The sequence below is a fragment of the Eublepharis macularius genome, chromosome 8, assembly GCF_028583425.1.
Source record: "Eublepharis macularius isolate TG4126 chromosome 8, MPM_Emac_v1.0, whole genome shotgun sequence".
In the NCBI taxonomy this organism is placed as follows: Eukaryota; Metazoa; Chordata; class Lepidosauria; order Squamata; family Eublepharidae; genus Eublepharis; species Eublepharis macularius.
This window is the reverse complement of record NC_072797.1, coordinates 67223134-67244120: the sequence shown is the minus strand read 5'-3', so window position 1 is coordinate 67244120 and position 20987 is coordinate 67223134. Positions and strand designations below refer to the sequence as shown.

General features: G+C 44.3%; 1 protein-coding gene across 2 annotated transcripts; it reads right to left on the bottom strand.

The window, feature by feature from the left end:
- Window positions 1-1251: 1251 nt before the first annotated feature.
- LOC129334233 (uncharacterized) lies at window positions 1252-5669 on the bottom strand. Of its 2 annotated transcripts, none has more exons than XM_054986165.1 (4): window positions 4332-5669; window positions 3694-3777; window positions 3382-3447; window positions 1252-3303 (listed from the first exon to the last, which is right to left on the bottom strand). In XM_054986165.1, the coding sequence occupies exons 1-4, from the start codon at window positions 4834-4836 to the stop codon at window positions 2801-2803; spliced, it is 1158 nt and encodes a 385-aa protein (XP_054842140.1). In that variant the 5' UTR covers window positions 4837-5669; the 3' UTR covers window positions 1252-2800. The 2 variants fall into 2 exon arrangements, with proteins under 2 accessions (XP_054842140.1, XP_054842141.1); XM_054986166.1 differs by having other exon boundaries at window positions 3382-3441.
- Between the last annotated feature and the right edge of the window lie 15318 nt (window positions 5670-20987).

The window sequence follows — 20987 nt, the reverse complement described above, 5'->3', positions numbered from 1 at the left end:
ACCACCCAACTGGCATCTGCCTGAACCATGTTAGAGGAAGTTAGGACAGGTGGGAGCAGGCACCATGAAAGTTGGCAGCATTTTGATTACAAAAGGCCACCCTGAACTACCTGGGAAGATGAATTCCTTTTTCTCCATATAGAAACATGGATATTGTTTGAAGAATGGGGCACCTTGTTTTGGAGTCCGTAAAATCTTTATGAAATTCATGTGGAGACGGAAGGGAAGGTCTCCAACGGTTTGTGTTGGATTTGGTCGGAAACCCCCCGCCCCAAGCTCTGCTAACTCTGGCAGAAGGTTTCGGAATCGAGATTCTAGCCAGTAAGCTGGTTCTGTGGTGTCTTTCCGTGTCAGTGTTCCCCAAATACTGACAAGAATTCCTGATTCTTAAAACCAAATATATACAGCTGAGACAGGCGTCCCCTGCACACCCCTACTATTATCCCCGAAATATTTCCAGCTCATGTTTTGAGTTGCATTGTTCAGCAATCCGATGTACGCATGAACCTTTTCTTCCTTATCAAGCATTTCGGCGAAGGTGGGAAACATTTGTATTTGAATTCGCCCCTGCACTCATGCTGTCTGTAGAAATGGCCAACCTTTATTTTGGCGGAATTTTTTTTTTTGGAAAAAAAATTGCTCGCAACGATTAACCCTGACACAGCCAATCAGAGACGTTTATTTGGGTCGGAATATGATGTCTCTGACAAATCAGGATTGGCCTCTTCGACCGGGGAACCCAGGACTACAGGAAATAGACATGCCACCACGGAGAACTAGGGGCACCTTTTGGCAATTTGAGGAGGTGTCCCTGCTTCTGAAAATTGTTCTGCGTCTTGGTTTTGCAGCCGATTTTATGTCGAGCGCACACCAGCGCAACAGGGGGGCGTACCATGCCATTGCTAGGAAGCTGACTGATGCTGGTTATAGCCGAAATGCCAACCAGTGCAGGACCAAATTTAAAAGGCTGAAATGCGAGTTCATGGCATCCCTTACGGCATGCCAAGGCATCCCAAGCTGCAGCGGGCGGATCCCACACCATCACTCAATGATGCGTTTGTGGATAGCTGCTGGGAGACCACGCTGGGAGGATCGCCACCATGAAGGTAAATGAAGTACTGTGGGATGTTTATTTTGTGAAGGCACACCTCTAAAAATGTTTTCACCATGCTTTAAGTGAGATGGGGCCCCCCTTGCACCATCATCAAACACCGTGTCTTCCCCCCCCCCTCACCCATCCCAATCCCCTCACTAAGATGGAAATGTATGTTGGTACAAGGCACCAATTTCCTGAATGAGAGGAATGTTGGATGGAAGTTTTCAAGGAAAAACCCCAGAACAGGCATGCTGTGTTGGGATCAGCACATGGAACACAGGAACACGTGGCACTGAACGGCACTGGGACTGTGCCCTGTCCTTGAAGACTATCCCACCATGTTTAAAAGTTGTTTTGTTTCTGTTCTTTGGGAAAGGTTTATGGTTTATGTCGGCACATATTTTTAATGTGTTCTCTTAAAGATGACTCGGCTACTGTGCGGTAAGTAAAAACAGCATTCCACACACCTCAGCCCTTATCATTCCTCCATGGGTATTCCCCCCCCTCCCTGCCCAAGATCCCAAACCGGCCTTCTAATCTAAACGGCATTCCCTAAATCCCTACACATGATACAGCATCGGTTGCCTAGGGTGATCAGCATTTCAACATTCCCTTGCCCCATTTTTTGAATTAGTCAGAATTCCTTGTTCATAACATTTCATCAATACTGCTCTTACTGATGTTTTAATTCTCTTCATGTGTTTCTCCAGCAACATCATACAGACATGAGGGGGAGGAGGAGCCCACGGAGGAAACAGGCTCAGAGGTGACCGTGCCAATGGATGAAATGGCCTTGCAACCCAGTTCTGAGGCAGTGAAGCAAGAAGAGGGAAACTGCTCCGAGTTCAATGAAGAAGTCACACCTCAGCAAGCAGTGATTCCACCAGAACAGCTGACTGAGCATTCAGGTACACAAATGGAACTAACTACACCGTCATTCTGCCACATGTTAAACACGTGCTCTGTAATGACAATGAACAAAATTAAATCAAGTTCTCCAAACCCCCTTTTCAGGTGACCCCTGTGAGGAATGCATTCAAGCGCGGTGTCCACTACACACTGTAAATGTGCCTTCTTCATCTTTGGCAAGGGAACAGCCCCTTGAGATACTGGAGACTGTTCACAAGGCAGTGGGAACATGCCTCAGCTGCGGTAAGTAACCATCAATGACTTACAACGTTTGTGAACACAGAAGTGGCCACTCTGCGCTTACACCTTTTGTTTCCACAGCAAAGAAAACCAACAGAAGGATGGACAGCCTGCAGGCCTTGGTGAAGAAGCTAGAAAACAATGTGAGGAATTTGAATGAGGAGAACAAGAAATTGAGGTCCGACATTGATAATGTGCTGTCAAGGTTTAAGGAGATGTAGAAAAGATTTATTTAACATGCATGTTAGTTAAGTGTCCATATGATGCCTCACATGTAATCTTTCAAGTTTTGAAAAGAATAAAAAACAAATTTAAAACTGTGTAGTTTCTCCCATGGGTCAACATTTCAAACAACCGTGGTCAAAAAATAGATCTGGCAAACCGCACCTGGATTGCGGTGGGAAACAAAAACCAATTTTTTTCAATGGCCATTGTCAACCCCTCGCCAACATCGAAAAACACAATTACAGCTGTGACAAACATAATTTCAACAGCAATGATACGTGTGATATGCAGATTCCAACCCAAATGCTGCACTGGAAAAACATGTGGGGCTCAGAGGGATGGATCATATCTTTCTCTCTTTTTAATGATCCGAGCCCTTTTTCTTAGTGGTGCCTTCTCATGATCGTTATCGCGTGTTTTGCTGTTGGCATTTTGGGAAGTTTCTGCAACCGGGCCTGCTCTTTGCTCCCTGACAAAGAGTTCAGTCAAGGAGCTGAGGGCACCGACAGCCCTATTAAGCCCCTCCATATTTTGTGACTGTGCCTCAATAAAAGCCCTACGATCCTCTCTTGCCTCCCTGATAATGTCCTCGTGCCATCTTGTCTCTGATTCCATGGCTGCACGCCAATGGCTGGTTGCCTCCAGAATTTCTCCACGTTCCTTTCTGTTGTTTTGTTCCTCCCTCTGTGCCTGAGATAGCATTCTCTCTGCAACGTTGGTGAGGACAGAGACGCGCCTGGTTCTGGTGCGCGCCTTTTCTAAGCGTGTAGCAGGAGACAGTTGTGCCGTGGGGACCTGCGGTTGTTCCACTGCTGGTGGATTGTTCAGATCTCCTGTTGGAAAGGACAGTGGTTATGCAAGTAGTAGTTACAAAGGAGTTTGCGGAGGTCACAATTTCAGCTCTTTCCTACCTTGCGGATCCTCTGCACCCTGTCCTGTCACCTCCGGGAACTCCTCTATCTGAGTTAAATCTGGATCTTGGAAATAAAAGATTTGGTTGTAAAATGAATGAGTTGATCTTCTTCATTCATGCTCACAGAAGTCTTCTTGACATAAGCAGAACGATGTTTACACCAATATTTTCCATGGTAGCCCAACCCCCACAAACAGATAATTATTTTGAGACTATAGCCATGTTTCTCATGGAGCGGAGCATACCAGGGCTCATTGGGAGGGCAGCATTGATTGTTGACCACAAGCACCCCACTCTATCTGCATCTTACCGTCTGCGGCATTTTCATCCTCTGGATCGGTCATGTCCATTGGGGGGGCTTCTCCGATTGATGTTTCTTGTTCTGTGGAAGAACCTGCAGTAATTGAAAACAAGTGATAGGCTGGTAAACAGTTAATGTACCATGGTTCTCCAGGGGGGGGGGGAAAGGGAGGTGACGTTACAGACCATTGTCAGGTGTGGATTATTGCTTGGTGGAAGATAACCCAACCACCTTTGGGATACCTTGCACATTGCTGATCAAGGTGAAGTCCCCCTCTCCTTTCACAGAGCCCTTCTCTGCTGAAACCTGCGCCAGCCCCAGTAAAAAACGTTTCCCACCGCTAGCTTGCCTTGAGAAGCGGATTTCCACAATATTGGTTATACGTCCCCATAGGCAGAATAAACAACACATCCTTCCACGCACAAAAGTTAAATCAGGGAAATGCCCCCCCACTTGCGCCTCATCCCTCTCCTGCAGTGATAACCCAAACACAATCAATCCGTTGAGCATATCCCCGAAATCCTAAGCAGAAGGAAAAAATGCCCCTGAGACTCCGGGAAAGTTCTGCCCAGGCGGGGCACACTGGAGGGCACAGCGAACCCACCCCAACCAAGGACCAGTCATGTCGGTCAAAACTGCATGCTCACCTGAATAATTGGGAGTGGAAGCGGGGACCGCCTGAAGATGTAGAGTGACCATTGGATGTGTGAATAGTTCCTCTGATCCCTCCCATGGAGCGGGAACGCCATGGTTCGACCGATCTTCCCCCATGGGGTCGGCATTGCTCACCGACTGCAGGTTAAGACTTCTTGCCACCCTTTGTGGCCGTATGCTTGCATCCCCTCTGAAAATTCTTGCAAGCTGTGCATAGAAAGGGCATGTTGCAGGGGCATTTCCCGATCTTCCATTGTGTGCCGCGACCCTCTTGTACTCCTGTCTCAAAGCTTTTGTTTTTGTCCGGCATTCGAGTGCGGTTCTTGCATGGCCTCTCGCCACCATCTGCTCTGAGATGCGCTCGAAAACATCAATGTTCCTGTGACAGAGCAATAGTGCCTCTTGCACCTTCTCCTCACCCCAAAATTCAATGAGGTCCAATGTCTCCTTCTCCCTCCAGGAGACCCCTCTCCCACTGGTTGGTTTTAGTGCAGCCATTTCCTTGAGCAACCGTTGAGCAGTGCACGGAGGTGGCACAGATCGCAGGAGTTGAATTTCCCGCCCAGCAAATAATGGCACCCCATTGGTCCACAAAAATCACGTGATCCCAGAAGGGGTGAGTTTGAACCTCGTTTGAGGGCACCACCCACTGCCCCAACCCCATTCCCATCCCGAAAAAAGGAGTCAAAATATGTAGAACACACAATTGGAGATGTCTCAATGCACCTTTGCATCCACAGAACGCAGAAACGTTATGGCCAATTTTATTTTTCATTACTGGAAAATGTCGATGGTGGTTCCTGATTGAATTGTCAAAATGCAGAGAGTTTTGAGTGGAGAGGGGTTGTCACTGAAACGTTTGGTTCATCATGACCACAATCGCTCACCGCTAGGCAAACATTTTTTTAAGGGGGGGGGTTGGAAATGTGAGGCGCGTAACACGAACTTATCAGGATGCAAAAGACGGGGAGAGAAGAATAGAGATGGCACCAATGGAGATGTACCGCTGAAATGTTTAGGTAGCGGGGAAAAAATGGCGGACGAAGCATTTGGGGAGCTGGAGATGCAGACCAATCAGCTTCCGACGACAAGACTTAGCGGGGGGAGAGAGAAGCAAAAAAGGGACAAAAGTGTTCACACTGGGATTTATCGGATCAGCATTGAGTTGGCAGCGGATTATGGGAAAATTCGCGGTATGTCCGCAGTGAGAAAAATCGGGGATAACCCGGACTGACAGCGGCTCTGCGTCCCATGGATGCCTTGCTAATGTGAAAACTCTGAAAACATGGGATGCAAACCAGGGACAGATACGCTGCTAAGTGTGAGTGTGAAATAACTCTTAAATATGCATTCAAACACATGATAGAATGAGCACTAGTAAATGTCAAACTGTAAGAAATCCTACAATAGTAATTTAAGTAGAAAAACTGAATCCGCTCCATATCAAATGGAGTGCTTCCTTAACAATAAATGTGTGTGGACAAAGTGTGGACAAAGTCTCATATCGGTCCAATATCAGGCAATCAACAGCTGATTGTATACTGAGATTTTTATTTTATCTTTGCATTCTTTGCTGATGGTTCAGGTTACACTGCAACATTTTAAAAAACCCTAAATATATGTTGTCATCCTTCCAGGAAGGCTTCACATCCTTCCTTCAGCTAAGATTTCCTCCAGTTTACACAGCTGTTTGATTGGAAGAACAACCTCTGAAGCTGAAGGGCTTCAAACCTTGTTTAGTGGAGTGGTGGAATGCAGACCGTAAGAAGAAATTCTCCATACACTATATCACCCTGCTGAGGCCAACTGCCACTTCTTGCCTCCCTGTCCAGCTCCATCAGTTGCCAGCCCACTCTACAGCTAGCAAAAGGCAGTTCAACTAAACTTTATGTGCAAGCTGAGTCAGGTCCATGGTCCCCAACCCCACTCATAGTACATGTAACATCTAGGAACTATTCTCAAAAGCTGCAGGGCTGGTTTCTGCTTACAAGAATGGGGGGGGGGAGGCTTCAGTCTTCCTTTCTGTGCCATTTTCTTAAGCTAAAATGGCTGTAGGATGCCCTGTTTGTTCCATTCTGGGGCTGCACTTGTACTGAGTGAGATATGTAGAGTCACAAAGTCGGAATGAACAGGTCCATATGGCTGTTTCAGCTTGAGAAAATGGTATGGAAGGGAAGGCTGATCTCCCTTCTCTGAACCACATTCATGAACAGAAAGTGTAAATACTAGTTCTTAGATGTCACGTGTACTATGAGTCATGTTGTGGGACCCCTGACCCAATTCAGGAGCCTCAATATTTAGTTGAGCAAGCAGTGAAATGTCTCTGTACTGGCTGGATGAGCCCAAATATAATTTATACTACTTCTGCTAACTGCCTTGGAATGCAGATGTGAACATCCATCCAGACTGCCTAGAATAGAGTTATTTTAGTAAGAGAGAGGTCAAGGTCATATCCATGGAGATTTGAAATAAGAGGAAAAGTTTGTAGTGTAATCTGTCAAGATACAGATGATTTCAGAGTACTAGCCAAGCATATTCCTAAACTTGCTTGAGGCAGTGGCAAGGAACCCTACGTATGCTGTACGTGAAATAAAGCTGGAGAGCTGAACTCTTCATTGAGCACCAGGGGCTTGACACCTTGGCCCTAGTAATTTCTATGTTCCCTGTGGCAGACTAAGTTTCCTGTGGAACCCATTTCACAACATTGTCACTGTTATTTCGCTTTCCATCACTTTCAGTGGAAAACTGAAATCTGAAATCTGTTGCTTTGAATATGTACTCGTATATACTGCTTGTGCTTCATGTTGTCTAATGTCAATCCTAGAATGGATTATGTTCTGTTTCAGTGATCCTTCAACCCAGTATTGGATCCTTGCTAATGCTATGTCTCTGTGAACTTGTATTCATCTACCCTATGACACTGTTTATGGAAATGTCCTTGACACTGTATGGAAATGCCTACCCTTGTCCTTGCTACTGATTGTACTGATCTCCCACTATGTAATCCACCTTGAGTCTCAGTGAGAAAGGCGGACTATAAATGACATAAATAAAATGAAATAAAAACAGGCTGTAACTTTTCAGACTGTAATATCTTTGTTTTCCATTCCATTTTGTTAACATTCTTCACAATTATATCTCTGACCCAACTGTCTGACCTATCCTTGCCAGTTTCAGGAAATGGGAGAAAAGGTCCCAGTTTTATTGTCAATAAAAGTTAGACTGAATGTTTTCTTTATGTTAAATCTCCAGTCTCTAGTTTTCAGTAGAATTTGTTTTCCTTCTCTCTGATCACATGTATCAGGAATAATCTATTTGACTTTGGTGACTGATTGAATCTTGCTTATTTCAATTACTAATAGAATGCTTCCTGATTGCATGAGATTTGAAGAGGGATTCAAACCCATGTCAAACAGGCTTGCCATCTTGGCATGCTTCTGGCTTAACTGCTGTGCCTGTAGTTCTAGGTTGACATAATGGAAAGGAGTGATTTATCCAGTGCAGGTTGACATGGTCTACCACCTGACTGGGATGAAGTGAATGGATGGTGTGGTATAAAAGGCCTCTTGGGCACAGGGAATGTGGAATTTACTTAGTTGGTCCAAGTCTAGACTAAACTTCAATGAGGAGTTAACTATCCAGCTTAATTCCACCCCAACCTCACCCCCACCCACCCCTTGCATGTCTAGGATTTCTTCTCACTGTGACGACCAAGTCATGAGCTAGAGGTCCATTTATCTGGTAGCCCAAGACTTACCTGAGGCCCAGTTTATGGCCCACTGGAAGTGGAGGGGTGCAAAGCATGGCAGATCCCAGTGGCCCTGGGTGGGTGGCACAGCAGCCTGTGGTTCAAAGACATGGCCAGCCAATTGGCAGCAGGCATTGGGAGGGTTTCCTAGCCAGCAGACCTGGAGGGTGCAGTCTTACCTCTAGTTTGCCAGCTAGGGGTAAAGGGCAGAGCCAGCTGGGATTCTCATATTTGGCTCCTGAAACAGTTTCCCACTCATCACACCCTTATTCTAAGGATTGTTGGGTTCTTAGGTTTAAAAATCTCTGTTTTATTCTCTTGGCTATTCTATGTCAAAACTTTGAAAGGAGTGGTTTTGGCATTCGGCATGGATCCTTTTGTGGGGAAACAGCCACAAGCCCAGTTCCCCCATACTTCAGGATCTTCTTAAGAGATCTTGGGGGTGAGGTACAGCAGGGACAAGCCCAGTCAAGGGCTATTGGGGTATGTTCACTCTAAGGTGGCAGGGTGATCCACACAGAGATTTGCAATTATGTGGAATCCCATGATTTGTCATCCCATGGTTTCCCACTTCAGCAGGTGGGCTGAAGGGTCATTGGCCAGCAGGTAGGTCAGCCAATGATTGGATCCACATCCTATGTGGCACCAGACTTCATAAGCTATAAACCAATAAAGTTGTTGCCCTTTTAATTTCAACAAGCTGTGTTTTCTGCTGCCTTGCCCTCATCCCCCTTTGATACTGGGCTTGCAACCTGTACCCCAGACCTTTTTCTTCAGTCTCTTAAAACTGGACCCCTCTCCAGATTAGAAATCACTCTCCTACCCCGAACTATTACAGAAGAATCTTGGTCTCACTAGTTAAGGTTGTTCACACCCATGTAGGTATCTCTTATTTTATCTTTGTATCTTGGTAAATGTGAGCCATGTTACACTTTATATGTGGCTGCAGAGACCAAATACTACCAATTTCAGAAAAAGAAAAGAAAATGACTTGAATAAGTAGTTATTGGGTTAAAAAAATCAAAATCATACTGTTGAGAAAATATCAGCTAACAACATCAGAACAAAGAAAAATAAAATTGGCAATAAATGTCTAGACTTTAAAATTTACTTGTATGAAAGTGAAGAGGTAGACTAAATACTCATAAGGTTTCCTGATTTCTGTTCAAGCTTGGTTCACATTTGTCCTTCTCTGTGCCATTCTGTTGTCCTTCTCTGCCATTCTGTTGGCTTCCACTTCTCTTTGAGGTCTCACATACATCTAACCCCTACAAGAGATCCTTACTATGTGCTCTGATCATGTCCACTAAAGGACAGAGATTTCCATATATAATCTAAGAGGCCACTCTCCTGTTAGCTGGTGGGAAATTACCAGAATCCTAGAAAGTTCTAGCAGTTTCTTTTGTTTAGGTCCAGCTTCTTGATGAATGTGGATAGAGTTTTGTTTTCTGAGCTACCTGAACATATGAGTTGTTATCCTGATTCCTTTGTAGACTGGAATCTGGAAGGAATTTAGAAGAAAAAAATATTGTCAGCCTTTTGACAACTTGGTGGAATGGGTTATATGTCAACCCCCGAGCATTCACAGCATGCCAACCCAGCACTCACCTTCCAAAGTGATACATTTTACAAAGATATCTGAGGTGGTGTCATTTCATCACAGATATCTCTCACAGACCAAATTCCATAAGCCAAAATTTAATATCATCTTGCATAACTTTAATCATAGTATGTTGCAATGGAAGCAGCCAACATATTTAGCAGCAGGTCTTCAAATGATGAGATATTGAGTGATGGGCAAGCATGTGTGAAGAACAGCAATCAATAGCCGATTGTGTGAAAAGCTTCTGGTCTGAGTGCATGCTTAGGTGACAATAGAAATCAACCAGGCACAAATGTAAGTACAAATCCCAGGGTCCTGAAATCCATATTGGTCCAGACGTCAATACACTCATTAAAGGAGATTTGAAAATGTTCTTGAAATAATTACAAAGTGATGAGCAGATTATTCATGAGTGAAGCATTCTTCAGACAGAAAGTTTTTATCAGAGTGTTGAAAGTGGTCAGGTGCCTAAATCAGGAAAATCAGATATCATTTGAAATGTACTAGCAAAGGATATCAGTTCTCCGGTTACAGTTATAATTAGAGGAGCTTTGGTAATGTGAACAAAACAAATGGGGACCCGCAAGGACTTGAGGGGTACATCTCATTTTCCCCTCCCCCACCACATCCTCTTTCCCTTCCCTGCCTCCCAACTGCTTGGATTCATTCTGCTCTGCTGCTTTACTTTCATTTGTGACTCGTGAGAGAGAAGGGGGTGGGGGAGAGAGAGAGAGAAAATGAGTGCAAGCCGAGTGGTGCTGGGCTCCAAAGGAACGTAAGCTGCTTGGATTCATTCTGCTCTGCTGCTTCACTTTCATTTGTGACTGGTGAGAGAGAGGGGGGGGGGAGAGAAAATGAGTGAATGAGTGCAAGCTGAGTGGTGCTGGGCTCCAAAGGAATGTAAGCTGCTTGGATTCATTCTGCTCTGCTGCTTTACTTGTGAGAGTGAGTGAGTGAGTGCATGGGTGCAAACAGGGCTGGCTCTCCAGAGGAGGGTAAGCTGCTTTGAGTTCATTTTGCTTTAAGGAAATACCTGGAGATTTTTGCGGAAAGGGGCCTGAAGGGTGGATGTTGCCTTCTGACACACTTCCAGTGATATCAGGGGGCATGGCGTATGCTAATGAGTTATGCTAATGAGTTCCTGCAGTTCTTTTTCTAGGAAATGACTCCTGCCCATAGCCTCTCCCCTTTTCCCGATTCCTTCTCTCCTTCCCCTCCCCTCCTCAGCAGCCTCTCCCCTATGGCTCAGTTGTGTTGCTGGCTGAGCCAGGCTCAGTTGCATGGTGGAGAATCTGCAAGGACTTCTGCCGGGGGGGGGGGTTCTTCACTTTTCTCTGGATCACCTCCCCCACACTTATTTCCTCTTTCCCTTCTCCTGGCATTCTCCACATGCTAACTTTTCCTTATGTCCTTCTTTCCTTCAAACCCACTAAACAAGTGATTTTTTACCTTTTACCTTTAATTTGCATTATTTACATATTGTGTTTCTCCACAAAGGGGACCAGAGCAGCTTGCATCATTCTTCTTGCCTCCATATTATCCTCACAACAACCCTGAGAGGAAGGTTAGGCTGGCAGTATGTGACTGGATTAAGGTCACCCAGTTACCTTCCACAGTAGAGTGATAATTCAAACTTGGATCTTCAGTAATCTTCACTGAAACTCTAACTACTATACTATTCTGGCTTTTGTGGGAGAGCTATTGAACAGTAGCAATCAGCCAGTCCTGGGTGAGTCATGAAAATCATATCAAGTCGTCCGATGGTTGCTTCTGGCCCTGGCCCCAGTAAGTCCTCCCTCAAAGGCCCAAATAGCCTTGGAAAGGGCTCTGTCCCCTTCCCCCACCTTTTACTGGCAGAAACCAGGCCTGGAATACTGTCATAGTTGCCTAGCAACAGCCACTAAGGGCATCTGATTCTTAAAGCTACAGGGGCTCCTTTTATAATTTGGGTTTTTTAAAAACTGGCTTGATGCCTGTGCTTTGCTATGGTATTTAACTACTTTAAATCAAGTTATAATACTTATGGGTATGTAACATTTTTTGGTTTGTGCGGTTTTTTAAAAGTTGGTTTTATAGTATAATAGCATAGTACCTGAGCTTCATAAAGGTGTTTGAATAAAGTGAAGCATATTGATGCCGGAAATTGATGAAGTGAATTTCAAAATATAACATTTATTGAAGAGATTTTAAAAGGAAAAGTTTGTAGTGCAGTAAATAAAGTGAAACATATGTACAAGGTTTTTTTCTACATTGGTGGTTTTCCTCTCAGTTGCTAGGATCATCAGGCTACTGGGTGAGCTCACTCTGGAGCAGTGCCTATGTGAGAAGCACTCCTCTCTCAAATCAATTCCTGCCAGCTTCAGTGTCTGTCCCTGGGACTTGTTGATCGTCATAGCAAAGCAGACCTTGAGGGGGAACTGCAGTCTCTTGAACTCGAAGAGGTTATCTGATGGTATAAGTGGTATGCATAGTATGAACATCAACTCCCCTCAAGCACTGCTGGTGAACAATGTGGCCTCGATGACATTCCAGTGGAGGGCTTTCATTCGCAGTCTGGTGCCATTGCAGAGTTTGGGTGGGTTGAGATTCTGGAGCAGTATCACTGGAGCCCCACTTTGAGGAGAAGCTTGTGGGCTGGGAAGCCAGGAGGGTTGAGCGTGTTGAGGAACTCTATGGGGAAGTGGACCGCGTCATCCATTTGCACCACCGAGTCCACAGATCTGTACTCCATTTCTGCCCCTTCGAGGGAGTTGTGTGGCAGCCTTATTGTTCTTGGGGGTCAGAATGGCATGCTTGCACAGCCAGTCCATGGACTTCTCCATGATAGTGGCGATATCAGGGTATATCGTGGCTGTTAGGTCTGCTAGGGTTATCACTACTGTGCCCAGGCCTGTAGGGATGGTCACCTTTCCCTTGGATTTGGGATACTCTCCATCCCCTATTTTTAGTAGGAGTTCAGAGAATTCCCCAGTGGACATCTCTCAAGTGGACCCTTATGTTCTTTCTTAGTGAGAATTTCCTGATGAGGAGCCACAGATATGACACCTTGAACACACAGTAACCTCATCAGCTCGAGTTCCCCTTGGGACTACTGGCAGAGTTTGCCAGAAGTCTCCAGCCAGCAGCATGGTGACTCTCCCCATCACTCGTTGCCCCTGACATCTTTGAGGGCTATACTCAGTACCTTAAAACACCCCTTAAGTGCCATGGTGCTCTCATCCCAAACAATGAGCTCACAGTTCCACAGCACTTGGGCCATGTTTGTTTTGAGATGCTGAACAGGTGTTTTTCTGCATTGATGAGGTTAAGAGGCAGCTTGAAGGTAGCAAAGGATCATATGCCATACCTGAGTGAGCCTTGACCTTCCATGGAAGTGAGCACCTCTCTACTCGTCTTCTAGGATTGCTTTGCTCATACAGAGACTCTGCTGCTTTGTGCACCTCAGGGTGATCTTGCTGGTACTTGGCCACTGCTGCTTGGTGCACCGCAGGAGTAAGATGTGCATATTCCTTTGCCACATCTCTAAGTTGCTTCCTCTTTTAAGCATCAGTGTATCCTGTACGACGTCTGCCGGAAGGCTTCTTGGAAGCAGTAAGAGGTGATGGCTGCAAGAGGTGTGAGGTGGAGTTGGACTGAGGGAGGGGTGGTGTGGTGGGCACTTCAGCAGGTTCATGTGAGAGGTTCACATTCAAATGTGCCCTGGATAGGTCATGCACCATCTCCCCATGAACATTTAAAAACTCAGTGGCCATACTAACTTTTATATAAAATCCCTATTCAGGAGTCTTGTACTGTCTTTCTTCAACTGTCTGCAGTTTCCTTTAACTGGTTTTTACCTCAGAACACAGAGTTCCACAGCTGACCCAATTAGGGAGGAGGAGGGTGCGAGCAGGCAGGAGCCTGCCAGCCACACAGAAAAGGCAGGCCCCACAGGGAAATTGGCAACCCTAGAGGGGAAGACTGGGAGGTGTATTTTTACCACAGGACACATTCAATGACTTCCAACAGCAACTACATACTGTTTAGAATGTTGGGGAGATGACCAATCAGGCTGCATATGCAAATGACTTCTGGGAAGAGTGGCCGAGTTGGCAGTTGGCAGGGGCGGGGGGAGGAGAAGACTGCCAGCCACACAGGGAAGCTATATCCCTATGGGAAAACACATTTTGCCCCTTTTTACCCCCTTAGGGGGCAAATTTCTTAAAATCCCTTCTTAGTGAGCCTCTACATCACAAAAGGAATGTTCTCCCCAAATTTCGTGTTTCTAGATCCAGGGGTTTGGGCTGGGCATTGATGAGTCAGTCAGGACACTTGTCTTTATCTATCGATCGCAATCTCGATATGTATTTAGATTTCAGATTTTTCTGCAAACCTAGGTATTTTTCAGGTGTATTGAAAGATCTCCAAGGCAAAGGCACACTAAGGACACGCCAAAAGACCGCTGCTGCAATCCAAAGCTTTATTCACAAATGCCGAGGGTCAATTCAAGAAGACAGGGGAGCGCCCACACTCTCCGGCTGCTCCCGGTGGGAGATTGGCAACGGGTTTGCCTGGCTAAATTGTTCCGTTTCGCAAGGCTCACAGCTTCATCAAAAGCCACAAATAAATTCTTAGTGTAAAGCGTATTTCTTTTGCTGAAAAATAACCTGCTAGACAAGAATCAAGTTTCTTCTTAGTTTTAGTTGAACAGAATTTCCTCTCTTGTCCCATACTTGTGAATACAGATTTGGATTGCAGCAGCAGTCTTTTGGCGTGTTCTTAGTGTGCCTTTGCCTTGGAGTTTGGGACCGTTTCCCCTGTCCTTTTGCTTTGTTTTGTATTGAAAGATCTGTCTGGTCCATTCATGGCTTCAGTCTCCGGATTTAGTATCCACAGATCAGGGCCACTTGGCTATTAGTATATAAGATGTTCTTTCATCATGTCATGTTTGACTGTGCCCATTCATCCATGCCAATATTACTTTTGCCATGTATATGTTTAATTGCCTGGTATATACTTAATTGCTTGATATAACTCCACTTCCTGTTGCCAATATTCTAGTGGGTTCTCAAACATTCCCAGGTGGCTGTCTGTTTACAACTTTGAATCTTTCTTCCGGACTATGATATGTCTTCTCTCTTTGTGGTGTGTTAGCACAAATATGTACAATGTTCTCACACAGAAAGAACAACAATGAATTGTTTGGGCATTGGGAGGGGGAAGGAAAGTCGGGTAGAAAAGGGATGTGTTTTTCCCATGTTGCCATTCTTGTCAAATTTCTACTAGTACTACTTAGTTGCTTACTCCTAAGTAGACCTTTGGAGCTGAATATGGAAAGAACCCATTTCTGAATAAAAGTCATTTAACCAAGGACCTGTGTCTTGTTATAATGAACCAGGAATTTGTCTGCTGTATTCTGTCATCCAGAGCCTGACACATCAGCCAGTGATACAGATACTGGCAACTGAATATCTTTCAAGAGGCAGAGGTTTAGTCCTTATTTTTACTTTAGAAAAATGATAACTGAGGAGGGGCACATGATAGAGGTTTATAACATTGTGAAAGTCACAGAACTCTTACAGGATTGTGGATTGCAAGATGATAACATATGTGAAGTGCTTTGAACCCTGAAATCACTATATAATGCTACCTAGCAGAGCGCCTCCTTCTTGTAATCTGTACAAGCGGCCTCTAGGGGACAGTTTTCTGCTTTGTGCGTTCTTCAGCCTTGGCCCTTCAAGTCTCCGTAGCAATTGGTGGCTGCTGAGGCTTGACTGAGAGGCTTGACTAAAATGCAGGCTGAGCCAGAGTGAGAGCTGAATAAAAACTTGTTTATTGTAGCTGGTGGTGTCATGGTGGTGGTGTCATGGTGTTCAAGATACAACACTTCTATGTTCTGGTCAGGATCTTTCTATCTAGTTATTCATTCAATTAATGTTAATTACCGGTTACTTGTATCTTACGGAATTCAGATTGAGTAAATGGAGAAAGTTCCAGTGTCAGGAAACAAAACCTGTGGCTAAGCCCAATGGCTCTTTGCATCTCAGATTGTTTGTAGTACAGCTAAAGGATTATCCAAATTAACTAGGAAGGAAACAGACACACTTAAATTTTGTCCTTTTCCCTCCTTTTACCCAACCTCTCTCATGTTAATTACTTTAAGGATACTTTACCGAACTATTTTTTCTACCAGCTGTAGGAATTCAGACACTACCACTGAAGCTAAAATTTATTTGACTATTTGACCCACCCCAAGTTGAAGTCAGATTTGTGGTCAGTCCCTTATTTGCCAGTAATTTGAAGGGATGTTTCCTTGTTAATTAACATTAGTTTTCTGACCCCTCCTTCTATGTTGCCTGTGTAATATTAAATACCACTGACAGTAAAATATTGTGTCCAAGGCCAATATATCAAGTGTACTGCAAATGTGAAATCCTTAATCTTATTTCTCAAATCTTGTCAAATATCCAAAACCATCAGATGGAAAATATTGACAACAAACAGAGCAAGATATTGAGAATGCTTATTCCCCTAATTAGAACTGTTTCAATGGGCTTTCAGTGTGTGCAGTTTGGAAACGCAGAAGACAAAGAATGGTTTTGATCCATTCCTCATGAAGATGGAAAATGAGAGAGGATACACAAGAATGCCCTAACACAACGGCTATTCTAGCCACTAGGGAAGTCATTGCCTATCTGTCTATGCATCACATGAAGACTCTTCCTAGATTTAATGAATCCAGTTCTATCATACAACAGGGAGTCTGAGTACCAATCTTTGCCTTCCCTTCCCAGTTCCCTTTAATAATAATAATAATAATAATAATAATAATAATAATAATAATAATAATAATAATAATAATAATAATAATATAAAGAGAACTGGGAAAGGAAGGGAACTGGAAAGGGAAGGCAAAGATTGGTACTCAGACTCCCTGTTGTATGATAGAACTGGGTTCATTAAATCTAGGAAGAGTTTTATCTTCTGTTTTATCTTCTGTTGTAACCTGCCCTGAGCCCGCTCGCGGGGAGGGTGGGATACTACTACTACTACTACTACTACTACTACTACTACTACTACTATTATTATTAATAATAATAATAATAATATCCCGCCCTCCCCGCAAGCAGGCTCAGGGCAGGTTACAACAGAAGATAAAATATACAAGAATAAATCACTATAAATTAACACAGCTTTCTAATAAAACACCTGCTCACCGTATAAAAACCATATAACATCTGACGGAGGTGGAGGTGTGGCTTAACCATGAGTGGTCACTCGTATATGGGGGTAGATGGTCAATACCCCCTACAGACATAGAGGAGACCGAGAGAGAGGCTCATTTGGTGGAAACCCTGATGGCCTCAACCATACGCCTGGCGGAACATCTCCGTCTTACAGGCCCATCTGAAGGAGACAAGATCTTGCTGGGCCTGGGTGTCCTCAGACAGAGAGTTCCGCCAGGTTGGGGCCAAGACCCTGGTTGAGGCCAATTGAGCCTCCCTGGGGCTAGGGACCACCAGTAGGTGCTTACTGGCTGATCTCAGCACCCTCCAGGGAGTATATGGAAGAGATGGTCCCTCAGGTATGCTGGTCCCAGTCCGTTTAGGGCTTTATAGGTTAATACCAAAACCTTGAACCTGATTTGGAACTCCATGGGAAGCTAGTGTAGCTGCTGCAGAACTGGAAGTACATGTGTCCTGAAAGGCACACCCATCAAGACAAGGGCAGCAGCGTTCTGGACCCGCTGTAATTTCTGGGTCAAACTTAAGGGAAGCCCTGTGTATGCTATCCAGGGAGATATTCCATTACAATGCTTCAGCTGCATCTTGGCACCTCCTGCTATTATTAGGTGGGTTTTAGCTGTTATCAATGGAGAGTCAGGTACCAACAAAGTGCAAATATCATCCAATTTTATAAAGCTCATTTAGAGAAAATTACAAGCACATTATTCCAAAAAAGAGACATGATTAAAGCAGATGGGATTTTCTACTGTTATCTCTTCTGGATAAAATAGAAAGAATTAAAACAAGAATTCTCCCAAGAATCCACTATCTGTGCAAATACATTTCACATCCAATCCCCTGGAACTTGATAGAATTAATAGATAAACACATTTCTAGATTTACTGGGAGCAGCAATGACAGGAAAATAGGATATAAATAACAGCAGCGCTGAAAGGTTCCTAACTGAATTTAGTGGCCTTGCTGAATAACATAATTTGAATTTATTTTGGATGGGGTTAAAGAGGAAGAAAAGTTTATAGCTACATATTTAGTAAGGAGGCACACATCATAACTACTAATAAATGAAGTAGCTCTTCCTGTTTAGGTGGTAAAAAATAAGATTCTAACTTCTTTCTGGGTAACTTCCAGTGGTACCCATGCATGGAAAATTCCAGCTGGAAGACTAATAGCTCTTAGTTGTTTTTCAGAATGTATCAGAACAATTTATTGGCATTAGAGGTGTGCCTTTGGATATAAATGGGCTGAAATTATACCCAAAATTAGCTGTTTCAGGTCACCAAACTTGTAATTTTCTCTAAAACATTCCCCAAATTCCAGGAGTAATGAAGATTTATCTCTTGGAATTTCAGGAGTGTTATGAGGTTTGGGGAAGGCACAGGAATGGGGAGAGAAAGAGAAGAGGTTGGCTAACTAATAGCTGATGGTCGGGTACACCTGGCCTCTACCCATGGCCCTTTAAATATTACAAAGGAGAGGAACAAACTGGCCCTGGATTTACCATGTCAGCTTCATCCCTGCTGCAGGCTTCTTCCCACTGCTGGCATTGGAGGCAGCACAGCTTCCCCCCTCTACTGGAAAATGACAAGCAGGCTGGAATGTTGCAGGTTTTAGCTCTCACAGTGGTAATTTCCTCCCCTGCCACAGGGGGATTCTTTTTTAAAACAGCAGTTGTATAGCATTATATTGATATAATAGTATAACAGTACATACACACACACACACATCAGCTTTCATTTTTTTTTTAAAGTAAGTCTCTAGCACCTTTCATTGCGGAGAAATGCCTTTTCCTTCCTATCTTTATATAGATTTGTTTTAGGGATCATTTAGTTGCCATGCATTTGATGAACACAAACATTCACCAAGCATTTTTCTGGTGAAATTTCTTCCATCGAATCCAAAACTCAAACTGGAATCTCCGCTCTAACAGATTCAGAAGGTTCTCAAGGCTCCACCTCTCCAGCCGCAAACTGAGCCAAGCAGCAGAATCTGTCCTCTCACGTGGACTATCTTTTTGCCCAGCCAGACCCACACAAACCATACAACTCTGTGGAGACCTGGAGGCCTATTTTAGATGCCTAAGACTGAAGGAATTCTTCAACCACTTCACTGAACAAAATGCTGAGCAAAGCACTGGACAGACACCATCACAGCAGCAATCACTCTCCCAACCTAGCAATGCACAATTGTTGTTACAAAGCTCCAGAAAAAAGAATTCCACATGGACACCCCCTGAGGGCCGCAACTCCTCAATGGACTTTAACATTGAATGCTTCTGTCGATGTAGCCAGGCTGAGATAATTGACAAACAACACCACTTAAAGCAGAATCTCAGCCGTTCAGAAAGAGATGCCATAAACAGCCTCCAAAATAATTCTGGCATCGTAATCAAGGAAGCTGACAAAGGCGGTGCAGTTGTCATCATGGACAAACATAACTACATACAGGAAGCAGAGAGACAACTCTCCAACACAACCTTCTATAAAACACTACCTTCTGACCCTACAGAGCAATACAAAAGAGAACTCAATAAAATATTAAAGAAATTCCCCATGGATATACAAGAACGTATCCATAGGGACACATCCCAAGAACCACGGCCAGGAACATTCTACCTACTACCCCAAATCCACAAACCAGGTAACCCAGGATGCCCCATTGTTTCAGGAATTGCCACTATCACAGGGCGTCTCAGGATATATGGATTCTGTCCTCAGGCACTATGCCACCAGCACACCCAGCTACTTACAGGACACCATTGACTTTCTCAGGAAAATACAGTCTATTGACAACCTACCAGATGACACCATCCTAGCAACCATGGATGTGGAGGCTCTGTACACCAATATCCTACATGCAGATGGACTGCAAACCATCAGGAATATTATCCCAGACAAAACCACAGCACACCTCATCACTGAACTTTGCCACTTTGTACTCACTCACAATTACTTCAAATTTGGTGACAGCTTATATTTACAGGTTAATGGCACAGCCACGGGCACACACATGGCACCACAATATGCTAATATATTCATGGCGGACTTGGAGCCATGCTTCCTCAGCTCCCATCCACTGAAACTACTCCTGTACTTAAGATTCTTGGATGACATCTTCATCATTTGGACCCATGGGAAGGAAGCCCTTGAGAGATTTCATCAGGACTTCAACAACTTTCACCCTACAATCAACCTGAGCCTGGACCACTCTACACAGCAGGTACACTTCCTGGACACCACTGTACAACTACATAGTGGAAAGATAAATACCACCTTATACCGGAAACCCACCAACCAATACTAATATCTACATGACTCCAGCTACCACCCTAAACATACCACTCGAACGATTGTCTGCAGCCAAGCCTTACGTTACAATTGTATCTGCTCCAATGCTCTTGATCGGGACTCCCACTTAAGAGATTTACAACAAGCATTTTGGGGGCTACAGTACCCACCAAATGAAGTGAGGAAACAAATTGACAGGGCCAGACTAGTACCTAGAAACAGCCTACTCCAGGACAAACCTAAAGGAACTAACAACAGAACACCAGTGGTTGTCACCTATAGTTCCCAGCTCAAACCCATCCAGCATATCATCAGTGAGCTACAACCCATCCTGGAAAATGATGCTTCTCTCTCAGAAGCCCTGGGTGGAAGACCTCTCCTTGCCTACAGACAGCCACCCAACCTTAAACAACTTCTCACTAACAACCATGAATCTGCTAGCAGAGTCACCAGCACAGGTACCAGACCCTGCAACAGACCCAGATGCCAACTCTGCCCTCATATCTACCCAGGAAATATTACAGGACTCAATGGCGTCAACTACATTATCTCTGGCTCTTACAGCTGCTCATCCTCCAATGTGATATATGCCCTCATGTACCAACAATGTCCATCTGTTCTGAACATTGGACAAACTAGCCAACCTCTGTGCAAAAGAATAAATGGTCACAAATCTGACATTAAAAATGGCAACATCCAGAAACCAGTGGGAGAACACTTCAATCTACGAGGACATTCCATCAAGGACTTAAAGGTTACCATAGTTCAACAGAAACCTTTCAAAAACA